The sequence below is a fragment of the Mercurialis annua genome, linkage group LG3 (genome assembly GCF_937616625.2).
Source record: "Mercurialis annua linkage group LG3, ddMerAnnu1.2, whole genome shotgun sequence".
In the NCBI taxonomy this organism is placed as follows: Eukaryota; Viridiplantae; Streptophyta; class Magnoliopsida; order Malpighiales; family Euphorbiaceae; genus Mercurialis; species Mercurialis annua.
Window position 1 is genome coordinate 58,567,329 of NC_065572.1, and position 13,427 is coordinate 58,580,755.

Genomic DNA, 13,427 nt, shown 5'->3' on the forward strand with positions numbered 1-13,427 from the left:
GGAAAAACGACCAAAAACGACAAAAAATTAATCAGAAGTAGACGAACGGAAGTGCGAACTGAAAAGATGAGCGGAAATGCAAATGGAGGAGATAAATTGAAAATCAAACAAAAAAAGAAGAAGAAGAAAATAATAGAGAACTTTGAGATAGAAGAGAGAGAAGAAAGAAAAAAAGTGATTGTGTAAAAATTTAACTTAAAATGAGTTAAGACTTCTATATATAGTGGGTATTTTTGTATATAAGTTAGAAAAATAGGTAGCGTAGGAAATAAGGACAGATGAGCTAAATTGCCGTAAATACTTTGTCAAAAACAGGTATTTGAAAATAGTCCTTTTTTAATTTTGATATCTAGCAAAATCACACATTTAATATATTTTTAATTATTCAATCCAACCGACCAGTCTAGTTCAGTTAAACATAATTAATTATAACCCGTCAATTATTATAACTAACAAAATAATTAATAATTGAAATACTTATCTTAATAAAATTTACTACTTAAACTATAAAATTAACACGTGTGAGAATGTTATCAAAAAACAATCGTGTGAGAAATTACAATAGAACAAAGGGTCAACGCGCCCCCTGAACTTATGACACGGGGTCATCTAGCCCAAATTATATTTTTTTGAGTAACTAACTCATAAACTCTTCATATTTGGGTCAAATACCCCATAATTTATATTTTTATTTCAAAAAATAGATTTAAGATAATTATATTGCAACAATTAAGGGAGTATTTAATTATTTTGTTGCATTCCTCACCTTCGATTTGTATTTTACGCGTTTTAAAAATATAATTAAGGGGTTATTTGACCCAAAAATGAAGATTTTGGGGTTAGTTGCTCAAAAAAAGTATAAATTGGGTTAGATGAACCTGTGTCACAAGTTTAGGGGGCGTGTTGACCCTTTGTTCAATTACAATATCCATACTAAATGTTTTTTTATATATAATTGATGGAGTCTGCCTTCTGAACCGGTGAGTGAACCTGCAAAACAGGGTAGAAGCTAACCGGACGGTGGTTGTCCGATTAACTCTCCGATGCTAAAGTCAGTTTAGAGCTTTGAGCAGCGTTTTGAGTATATGGATGTAATTGTGATTCTAGGCATACCTCGTGCTCCTTTTATAGTAGTCGAATATACCTAGTAGAGTTGTATTAGGTAGGTGAATCCTACTTTGTAGGGATTCGGCCGTATCTTAAGGATTCTCCTGATTTGTCGAGATCTACCTTAATCTGATAAGAGTCCTATTTAGGAACGTCTTCCTAAATAGTCTTATCTTCCTAAAGTAGAGCTTATCCTTCCATATGTAGTGTTCGTGTCCAAATAGGACAAGGTTTCCATATTTAGTCGTGTATCCGAATCCCGGACCTGACGCGCTCTTGGCGGATCATGTGGGATTCGGTCTTTATTAGTGTATTACCGAATCTTAGAGATTCGGTATCTCCTTCATATCTTTCCGTCTTCAGGGGGAGTCCGGTGTCGCCTGAGAGTGGATCTCCTGCAACTCGGCTCCATTATACTTACAGTAGGATTCGGTATCCATCATTAGCCCCCCCGCAAGTGAGCTGAAGTAGTTTGGCATTTATGCCTTAGTGGATTTTAGCTCTTTTGGAGCTGAGTTCTTTTATGCGGGCGAGTCGCTTTGCATTCCGGGCGAGTCGTTTCATATGTTTGTGGGTGACGTTTCTTCTTTAGTAAGATTCTGTGTTGCCACGTGTCGGCATTTAATGATTTAAACGGTTAATGATTCAAAAGCGTTTTGTATTTAATCTCTTCGCATTTCTTCTTTTCCCTCTTACTTTGCTTTTCGAATTTACTCTCATTTCTTGTAGCTATTTCCTTTTCGTTCTTCGTTTGATTGTTTGATTCTTCGTGACTTATTTTCTCCAGATTTTTCAGGTATGTTTTCTTTCGTCGTTTGGATGTTAATATGGCTTTCTTCTTTGTATACTCTCCATGCTTTATATTCTGGAAATTTCTTCTGTACTTGTTGTTCTTTGATGTGTTCTTCAACGTGTTCTTCAATATATTTTTTGTTTGATCCTTATTTTGTGTTTGTGTTTGTGATTCCCTGTTCTAGGATGCCTCTTAGTCGAGTGGAAGATGCTTGCGCTGCTATGGCTTTTACCCGATCGAAGCTTCGTAGGGATGAAGTCTTAGATATCTATTTTAAGTATAGTTTTCCTTTTGATTATAGGGTAATATTACCCGGTGCCGACATGGCTGCGTCTGACTCTCCCGGATCTTCTTGTAGGGCGGTTCTTTTTGAAGAGCAATTTGCTGCTGGTCTTAGGTTTCCTTTGGATCCCTTTTTAGTAGAAGTGTGTAGGGATTTAAAGGTTGCTCTAGGGCAACTTTACCCTGGTACGATTAGAGTAGTGCTCGCCTTTTCGGAGGCATGTAGGCTCCGGGGCTGTGCCCCTTCTCTCAAAGTGTTATATCATTTTGTAGACTTTAGGAAGTGTGATGGCTGCTTCGTTTTCGCCCTTGGTAGAGAAGGGCGATCTCGTATTTATCTTCCTTGCCTAACCAGTCGCTGGCGAAGGCGCTTCTTTATTGTCTATCATAAATTTGCTTTTCTTCATTTTTCGGATGGTTTTTCTTCTCATCCAGTTCGGAGCTATTCTTCTCCTTTAAGTTTATCCGAGTCAAAGCTTGCTTTTGACATATCTTCCTGTAGTATTGTGTCGCGTCCCATTTTAGATGTCTTGGTTAATAGTCATCTTCGGAGTCGATGGTTTCCTTTGGAGGATCCTCCTCGAGGCTTGGCGGATCTTTGCTACTCTTTTGTTCAAGGTATATTAATTTGCTTAAGTTCTTTTTAATGTTTCTTTTGTAGGATGTCTTCTTCTTCTGACGATTTCCTTTCCGGATTTCAAGTAGATTTGGACGTTCCGATGGGTGGTCCTGACGTTCCTATCGCCGACGTTATTCCTGGCGACATTGTCGTGGATGGGGCTCCTGTTGATATCCCCCTAGCTCCCGCCGAGGTAGCGTTGCCTGAGGTTATTGTTATAAATGATGATGATGGTGATGACTCGGCTGTTCCAGTCGGCGACGAGGCGATTCCGTCACTACTCCCCCCTCTAGCATCATCTATCGTTTCGGGGGGAGTTGGGGGTGTGGCCTCAGAGGGGCCTGTTGTTGCTGATTCGGGGGAGATTTCTCTAGGTCGAGACCCGGATTCTCCGTCTAGAAAAAGACGTCGAGTTGTCGATGATTCTCCTACGAGGGAGAGTTTTCCTGGAAGCTCTTCTTCTGCTCCAGACTTGGTTCAATGGGTCGAAGGTCAGGATCCTGCCAGTTTGCTGAATCCGAGAGTGCTAGCGGAATATATCCGGACTTTGGCGATTCCTGATGATGTCACGTGGTTCTGTGGTAGGCCGGGTCAGGAGCTTTCCGATCTGGCTTGTTTTCATGGTTTCTCTGTAAGTGCTTTCTTTCTTGAGTATAATATGTTTTTTGTATTCAGTTGCTTTCTTATTTGTTTATTTCTGGTGTGTAGGCCCTTCAATCTGTTCTGGTATTGAACGACCGCCGACAGTGTGCCGAGGAGGAGGTCGAGCGTCTGTCTGCTCTTTTGGCGACTTCCGAGTCTGAAAGGGCGAAATTGAAGGCCTCTTTGGAAGAGCATGATTCCCTTCTGGCGCAGCTCAAGGCGCAGGATGCGATTAATGATCGTCAAGTGAAAGTGATTGAGAAAAAGACCGATGACTTGACTCAAGAGATCGAGGAGCTCATTCGGATCAATTCCCTTGTTGGTGGGGAGAGGGATAGTCTTAGAACGGAGGTTGAAGGTCTTCACATCCGTCTGCTAGATACGAAGGCTTTTTACTCTGCTCTGATAAGCGAGTATCGCCTTGCGATTGGGAAGAAGCTTCTGGAGCAGAATCCCAATATTGATCTTTCTGGGGTTAACGGGTTGGATCCCCAGGCCATCGCCCGTGATCTCCTCGTCAAGATTTCTAAAGACCGTGTTTAGTAGTTTTCTTTTGATTGTATTTGCTGATGTATTAATTTTGCTTTTTGTAATTCGCAATTTATGAATATATTTTCTTCGTTTTTCTTCGAAATGTGCTTTTGCCTTATCTTTATGTACTTGTCTTGCCTCGAGGGTTACTCTAAACCCTGTTCTTGGCGTTGCTTTTTGTAGAGTTAATCTAAACTCTTTTTATTTTTGTTTTTGTTTCGAGTTAATCTAAACTCTTTTTTGGCGATTCGCCTTTTCTGAGTTAATCTAAACTCATTTTTAGCCTTTCGTGGCGATCTGCCTGGTTCGGCTATTTTGCTTTGAGTTAATTTAAACTCGTTTTCTTGGTTTTTAGCCTTTCGTGGCGATTTGCCTGGTTCGGCGATTTTGCTTTGAGTTAATTTAAACTCATTTTCTTGGCTTTTAGCTTTTCTTGAGTTTGATCTTTAATTTATTTTTTCTTCTTTCGTCTTTGATTTAATCATTCGTGGCTGTTCTTGATTTTTATTTCTTTATTGGTTCGTCTGGCTAATCAGATGGTAGCGAAATTGAATTTTTATTGATAAAAGATGGCATACAAAGCATTAAAGATAGATTTGACGCCATCTGGTAAGACGGAGAGTCGTTACCGATGATGGGTCGTTTTTCATTCCTATTCTTCCTTCTTTTCGGTCTTGTTTTCTTGGAGATCCACCATTGATTCATCATAGCACTTCTTGGCTATTCCTTGGTCTCCTCTCAGCGTCACTACTCCCTTTTCAGTCGGTACCTTCATTGCCAGTGCTCTGATGCTGGTTACCGCTGCCGAGTCATGGAGGAAAGGTCTTCCTAGGATGGCATTATATGTCAATTCCATGTCCACTATGTTAAATAGTGACATGATTTTCTTGTTCATTCCTCTTTCTGGGCCGATTATTACTTCCAAGGTGACTGCTCCCAGCGGGGTGATGGAGGGTCCACCGAGTCCTGATAGCGGAATTGGGACTCGGCGTAACCTTGACGCTGTTCCTCCCAACATTTTGTATGCTGCATTCGTCATGAGGTTTACTGCACTTCCTTCGTCGATAAGGATCCGCTCCATGTTCCAATTTTCAATGATAGTAGTCACTACCAAAGCATCGTTGTGAGGTGCTTTGACGTGTTCATAGTCTTCTACATCGAAGATCACTGGCGGCATGTGAGTTTCTCGTATGTTCATTACTTCCTTCCTCTGCTTCCTCCTGATCGTGGAGCTACTATGCCCTCCACCATTAATCATGTGTATGGTTCCCAGAATTTTGGATGGGCGCTCGTCTTCCTTTTCTTTTGGCTTGTCTTCTCTGTTTCTTTTTTCTCCCTTGTCATTGCTCTTCTCTTTTCGGGCCACAAATTTCCTCAGTTCGCCTGTGTCGATCATTCTTTCGATCTCGACCTTTAAGTCTCTGCAGCTATCCGTTTCGTGTCCATAATCGTCGTGAAATTTGCAGTACTTTCTGGTGTCTCTTGCTTCTGCTTTCATTTTGGGTGGCCATACCACGTTTTTGATGTTTTCTTTGATCCACATGAGGACATTAGTTCGGCTGGTGTTTAATGGAGTGAAGTTATTCTCATCATCTCTGGGATCGTATCTCGATTCATATCTTGTCTGGGGGGCGAATCGTCTGCTTTCTTCGGGTCTTCCTCTCCTGTCATCAGGTTTGGACTTGGTTTTTTCTCTGGATCTCTCTTTTGATTCTTTTCCTTTTGCTTCCTTTCCGCGAATCGCCCTTCGCCCTTCGTCTAACTCGAAGTATTTCTGAGCTATGCCCATTAAGTTTGAGAAAGTTGTGGGTTTATTGACTAGCAGCTTGTCCACCAGCTTTCCGAATCGCGTCCCGTCTCGCAATGCTTCTGTCGCCATGTCGACGTTCAGGTTGTCTATCTTCATAGCTTGCTTGTTGAATCGTTCGATGTAGCTTCGCAGGGTTTCTCCTTCTTCTTGGATACAGGCTCTTAGGATACTGGTAGTTGTTTTAGCTGGGATGTTTGTGAGATATCTGTTGAGGAATTCTGTTGAAAGCGAAGCGAAGCTTTTGATCGAGCCTGGTTTTAATTTGTTATACCATCTCTGGGCTGTGCCCGTGAGCGTGGTAGGGAAAACCCTGCAGAGGATGGCGTCTGATACGCTGAGTAGCCCCATGGTTGCTGTGAACCTAGAGGTATGGTCTCGGGGGTCTCCTTCCCCATTGAAAATTGGCAAGGTCGGCAGCTTCATGCTGTACGGGATGGTTTCCTCCATGATCTCGGGCGAGAGGGGTGATCCTTTCAACCTGAGGTCCTCTATATCCAATTCTTCAGATTTTAGTTTTTTGAGCGCTTTGGCGATCTTCTCTTCTAGATCTTCTTCCACCACATATGTGGCTTTGCTTTTTTGGGGTGTTTCTGACGATTCGCCCTCTCCTTCTTGGTGTTTTTTCTTATTTTGTTCTTTCCCTGCATCTCTTTCTTGTCGCTTACTCCTTGGTGGGGCATCTTCTTTTTCCTTCTCCCTTCGTTCGTCTCGTTTCGTATTCAGACCGCTTCGGGCGTCCTCCTGGTTGTGCTCATTTCTGGGTGCCTCTGGTGATTCCTCGTTAGATTTTTCTCTGTCAGGACTTTCCTCTTCGCTGGTCTCCTTTTCTCGCTGGTTTCTTGCTTCGTTCCTCTCTTCGTTTCCTCTGGTCCGAGGTTCCTTGCTTTTGTTGTTTTCTGCCCTTGTCTCCCATCGGCCTGGGTTTGCATTTCTTGTTCTTTCTCTTCTTCTGGGAGCTGTAGGGCTGAAGTTTTCCCTTAGCATTCTCATAGTTTCTTCGTGCCTGTCGTTTGTTCTTTTGGCCTCATTAGCCAATCTGTCAAGATTTGCCTGCACAGATTCTAGTATCTTTTTCAGCATTTCGCTGTGTGGATCTTGTGTCGCTGCATTTGGTGCTTGTTCTTCAGTGCTTAGGTTGAAAGCAATTGGGATGCTTCCTCTTATTGGATTAGTTTGGTACTGGGGTGTTGAGAAAGAGAGCCCTCCGGTGTTGCTTTTTTCCCCGGAGTTGAGAAGCCCATCTTCCGTCACGTTGATTATCTCCGGAGTGCTTTTTGGGTCCATTGGTTGTTTGTCTTTCAGGTTTACTCTTTCAGAAGTCATCTTCTTCAATGAGATTTGTATTTGAGTTCAGAAAAGCTCCTTCTTTTGAAGTTTAGTTAAGCTTTTCCCACAGACGGCGCCAATTGATGGAGTCTGCCTTCTGAACCGGTGAGTGAACCTGCAAAACAGGGTAGAAGCTAACCGGACGGTGGTTGTCCGATTAACTCTCCGATGCTAAAGTCAGTTTAGAGCTTTGAGCAGCGTTTTGAGTATATGGATGTAATTGTGATTCTAGGCATACCTCGTGCTCCTTTTATAGTAGTCGAATATACCTAGTAGAGTTGTATTAGGTAGGTGAATCCTACTTTGTAGGGATTCGGCCGTATCTTAAGGATTCTCCTGATTTGTCGAGATCTACCTTAATCTGATAAGAGTCCTATTTAGGAACGTCTTCCTAAATAGTCTTATCTTCCTAAAGTAGAGCTTATCCTTCCATATGTAGTGTTCGTGTCCAAATAGGACAAGGTTTCCATATTTAGTCGTGTATCCGAATCCCGGACCTGACGCGCTCTTGGCGGATCATGTGGGATTCGGTCTTTATTAATGTATTACCGAATCTTAGAGATTCGGTATCTCCTTCATATCTTTCCGTCTTCAGGGGGAGTCCGGTGTCGCCTGAGAGTGGATCTCCTGCAACTCGGCTCCATTATACTTACAGTAGGATTCGGTATCCATCAATAATGATTAGAAAATTACTATGTTTGCGACCATGATTTCTTAATTTTTAATTGAAGTCTCTAAATTAAAATTTATTTATGTTCTGATGCGGCAAACTTTTAAAGTTAAATAAATTGCATACTTTATTTCTTTCTGTCCCGTTTAAGAAAGAATGTATCTCTTTTGTATATGAGTTAAGAGGTCTATAATATTGTTTTTTTTTGTTTTATCCTTATTTATTATAATCTCATAATTTATGTGTAGAGTAGTGGATATTAAATTATGAAAAGAGAAAAGGAGAAATAAGAGAGAATTTTTTATAAATTGGTACAAAATTATGATATGGCCTTTTTATATGAGACATAAAAAATTGAGGTATATTCCTTTTTAAACAAAACGGAATGAGAAATAATTATATTAGCGTCATGATGGTTATTGAATTCAGCTCGAACCAATCGATTCAATTGGAAAACTTAGAGACCAGCCTTTGATTACGGTATGATAATTCTAAAATTCTCATTATTTAATTCCTCTCGAACTCGTTCAACCGACCAAATTGTTTCTAAGTCGTATGGTATGTAAACGATTCAACCAACTTTAATGGATTTTCATATGTTTAGTTATATTATTATTATTTATCTCTTTATGATACTAGTTTCGCATTACGTGCTATGCACGTGGCTCGTCACGTAACTCGTCAATGTACATATTAGTAAATTTATTATAATTATATCAATTTTTTATTTATAATTAATATTAGATTAGTTAAGAATTTTTGTAAAAGTAAATATAATATATTCGGTTATTAAATTTTTTTCCATACTGAATTTATTCTTCTTTTGGTTTTTTAATAACCATAATTAAATAATTAACTTAATTTTATTAATAATTAATAATATTTTTAAAAATAAATAAGATAGAAATTTAAATAATAATATATTGACCAAATGCAATATTTTAATTTTGTAATTAATCAAACTAAAAGATAGATATTCCTACTGATTTAGAGACAATTTAGCTAACTATTCTAATTAGGACTTTAATTACAATAGTGATTAATTCAATAACTAATTAGTTAATGACTATAAAACTTTTATTTAATAATAAACTGAAAAGAATTATTCAGTAAATTTGTCTGTCCTCCCCATCCATACTTTTATATATAGTACTAGTTTTTCGCCACGTGCTACGCACGTGAGCGACATTCATATGACCCGTTGTGTATATTAAATATAAATTAAATTATTATATAAAATATTACAAACGTTTCTTTTATTTTTTCTTTAAAAATAAAAGCAAAACATAAAATAATTCAAAAATAACAATTTTCATCAATTAACAATTAAAGTATGTGCAATTGAGCTCACTGATCTATATTATAATGCTCACAATGTAATCGAAATTCATTAATCTAATAAATCAAAAGAATAGATCTTTAGATACTTATTCATGATACACACATGAAATATTAAAGTTATGATTATCTGAAAATTTAAATTTGATTAATTTTGAATTCAAAATTAAGGGTGCAAGAAATTTGAATTAAATACACACTTTTTTTTATCAAAGCCAATAATTCTTTTCAACTTCAGAAATTTAACATTGAGAACGAAAATTAACTAATATGTACATTGACGATTTACAAACCTTTCATCTAGCCATGATGGAGGAGTATTGCCCATTGTTTTTTCTCTCATAAACATTTATGCAAATCCACAATAATAAACAACGTATGTATATATGTTTGAATTTTCAATAATCTATATTAAAAAACAGGCTTATCATTAGTAAAAGCGGCATAATTCTAGTTAACTTGTAATAGTAGTTATGGTTGTTAAAACAAACAAAAAGTCTCTAACATGTAAATTACTATGACCCGTTAAAAATAATTAATTTTCATTATGTTCTGGTAAAAAAATTAAAGTTTAATTAATTGATTAAATCTTTAAGAATTATATTTGCATTTAACTAGAGTTAGAGTATCATATAACTATTTCTAACTATTAATTAAAAGAACAGTCGTATGATTTACTAATAATAGTGGCAGAATTCTAGTTGACTATGATTGTCAGTTATGGTTGCTAAAACTTCTGGTAAAAGTTTAAAATTTAATTAATTAATTAAATTTTAAAAATTACATTTGTATTTAGCTATAGTTGGCTATTAAATATTGTTTACACCGGCCCAAATAATTACTGGATAGGAGCTTCATGTGGGCTTACAAGGGATTCGGGCCCAACGAAAAGTCTTTTACTTATTGCTTTTTCTTCTTATTAGGAGTTTGTAACTCATTAGGAGTGTTTTATCTTTTAGAATTTTAGTCCTAGTTGAATTAGGAGTCTTAGTTATGAGGAGCTATAAATAGCTCAGAGCTTCATTATTTTTGTATCAACAAATCAATCAATCAAAAACCAAGCCCAGTGCTTTTATCCCGCAATCTCCGGATTGTTTTAATTTAGGAGTAGTTTTCGGTATTAATCTTGCCTGAGTCCGTGACTCCCAGATTATTACTTCTTAAATCACGTGGTTAAGTGTCTTTAACCAAACAAGCCCTGTGAATATCTGCATAGGTTCGTTAAAGTATCAAACCTCAAACCGATCCCGATTATAAATTCAAAGATTCGAGTCCGGAATATTTCCAGGCGAACATCTTTTGGCGACTCCACTGGGGAGCAGTTTATGGTTAGCACAAAAACGGACTTTAAAGACGATTCCAGGCACGCTCGGTCTATACGCCGACAACAACGGAAGGAAGGTGACATAGTAGACGAATCAGATTCGGAAAGAGCAGAAACCATGGCCAAGGACAAACAGGTGAACCAATCAAGCAAGGCGCCGAATACAACGGACGCCGAGGGGAGCCTACCCAAGGACAAGGTCGACGACGCGACCGATGACATGATAGACTACTCACGCCAACTTCCTCCATCTCGCCCTTCTTTATCACAGGCCGACTTCTCGGCCATGAGGGGCGAAATAGCGCAAGAGAACAAGCAAATGTTCGACGGTGCTATGCATCAGATGTCCGAAGTAATGAGGAACATCATGGCCGACCAAACGTCGGTCCAGAGGCAGATCCAAGGGAACTTAGATGGCCTCAATAAGGCAATGGAGAACCTAGGGCGATTATTCTCTGGGCAATCCGCCAACGATCAAGGGTACAGAAGGGCCGAACAGAACCAAACACCGAGCCGTTTTGGTCAACCCGGTGGTTCGGCCGAACAACAACCCAACAAAATGGGGTATACATATGGTTCCGTTAAGCTCTTAACAAGGAACGAGGCCGAGTTCTCAGGAAGGGCCGATCATCCGGGAGCAAGCTCGTCCAACCCACAAGGCGAAGCTAGACCACAAGGGGAAGCTACTGGAGCCAACCCCCAGGAGCCCAACACGGGCGAACGATCGTATTCCGAGGGGGGCGATCCAAGTATATACAATCAAGGGCAACTCGTGGACATGCTAGAAAGGCTCGGGGTGGATCTTCGGCCTATGCCTCGCCCATCGTACATGAAACCGTATCCAGACTGGATCGACAAGTTATATCCTTTCCCAAGGGGGTATAAAGTGCCAGAGTTCAGCTTGTTTTCGGGCGAGGAGAAGGGCCAATCGACGGTTGAACATGTCGCCCGGTTTTCAGCCCAATGCGGCGAAGCGGCCGCTCACGATTTCTGGAAGCTCCGGCTTTTCGCCAGCTCTTTGACGAAAATGGCGTTCACATGGTACTCTAGATTGTCGCCCAATTCGGTGGACACATGGAAGGATCTCGAGATCCTCTTCCATGAAGAGTTTTACAGAGCACCACCTGATGTCACCCTAGCTGACCTCGCCCGAATCTCACAGCTACCGAGTGAGTCGGTAGAAAAGTATATCGGCCGATTTAGGAATCTCAGGACTAGGTGCTCCACCAAAATGTCAGAGGCCGATTGCGTACCCATGGTGGTAAGAGGGATGAGTTTCGCCATGAGGGAACACTTCGAGGGCCACAGGTTTCGTGATTTGTTCGAGCTAACAAACAGGGTGACGAGCTACGAAAGACTCCTCCAGGAAAAAGAACAGAGGAGAGGCGCATCTAAAGGGACCTATTACAAAGACCAGCTTGACGTGGCCGTGGTGTCCGATAGCGAGGATAGTGGTTCCGAGGATGAAGTCAACATGGCCGAATTTTTGGGGACGAAACCCCTGGAATGTTCGGCCTTGCGAAAGCCTGGCTTTGTTAAAAGGAATAAGACCGCGGTGGTACAAAAAGAGTATTCATTCGACTTGACTAAGGCCGATGACATATTCGATGCCCTGTTGAAGGATGGGCAGATTGCCCTAAGCGAAGGACATACGATTCCGCCGTCGGAAGAGCTAGTCGGTAAGGATTATTGCAAGTACCATAATTCCTGGAGGCACAGTACGAACAACTGCGTAAACTTCAGAAATGTGGTTCAGAAGGCGATTAACGAAGGGAAACTTTTGTTCCCAACAAAGAAAGAGGCCGATGCCAAATACGTGTCTATTAACACAGTTCGGCCTCACTTTGATAGCTACCTGGAGCAAGGGCAGATACGGAGCAAGTGGAATCCAAGAAGACCCAAGCCAAGAGTAGAGACCGATGGTTCTAAGTGGCGAGGAGAAAAAAGGCAACCTCAACAACAGAAGAGGAAGCGATATAACTCGCCTACTGCAGATATGACGTGCCCATCATGCAGTACGTGTTTTAAAGTCAAGGGAAGCGATAGCACGAGGAAGCATCCCAAGACCTTTAAACCAAAATCGCCCACAGAACAGTGGCAGAGGCATGAGCCACAACGGAGGCCTGCCACTAATGTATTCAGGAGGATATTTCGGCCAACGGAGGAGACCCCTCGTATGACGAAAACCCAGAAGAGGCGAATGCAAAGGCTGCGACAAGAGTCACGGGCGAATCACGGGGCGGATTCGGCTCCCAGGGAGCAGCACGGGAGTAGGCCAATAACCGAGAGACTGGGGGCAAGGAACCAGGCCGACGCGGACACCAAATCACCTGATAGGCGAAATGCCAAGGTAAGGAAGGTATGGATGCCGAAGATCGAAAAACAAGCGGCCGATGTATCTGCTGCGGCAGTAGTCCACAAGGATGATGAAAATTCCAACGGCCGATCGTCCTACAAGGATGTACTGGTATCGCACCACGATGGCCAACTTAAAGCAAGATTGCCCAGAGACCGCGAGGTCGTCGTTTCGCACAAGAAAGGCATGTTGAAAGCCTGGGTCCCGGTGGTAAGGGACGAATACGGAGTGAAAGTGGTTACGCTTCCCAACTCGTACAGAAGCAAACCAGGGCAGAAGGCAACGTTGGAAGGCGATGTAATCGTACCAGAAGGAGATAGCGCCGATGATACCGCGGTAGTATCCCTCAGTAAACCTCCAACAAGGATGACCAGGCATATTCGGCCGCTATACATCAAGGCCGATCTAAACGGGGTGTCAATTAACAGAGTCCTCATCGACAACGGGGCTGGCGTCAACATACTACCGGCGAAAATGCTCAAGAAATTGGGCATAACTCGGGATCAGCTTGACCCAACCGACGTTTACATGACTGACTTCGCAGGGGGCGAGACGCCGGCCGAGGGGTACATTACCCTCAGAATCAAGGTAGGGCGAGTAGAAACCGAAGAAGGGTTTTTCGTGGTCAA

At 41.2% G+C, this 13,427-nt stretch overlaps 1 protein-coding gene across 1 annotated transcript; it reads left to right on the forward strand.

Moving 5' to 3' along the window:
* Positions 1-987: 987 nt before the first annotated feature.
* On the forward strand, positions 988-4,077 carry LOC126675447 (uncharacterized). Its single transcript, XM_050370088.2, has 3 exons — positions 988-2,800; positions 2,888-3,432; positions 3,510-4,077. Exons 1-3 carry the CDS (start codon positions 1,906-1,908, stop codon positions 3,984-3,986), a joined length of 1,917 nt encoding a protein of 638 aa, XP_050226045.1. The 5' UTR covers positions 988-1,905; the 3' UTR covers positions 3,987-4,077.
* Positions 4,078-13,427: the final 9,350 nt, after the last annotated feature.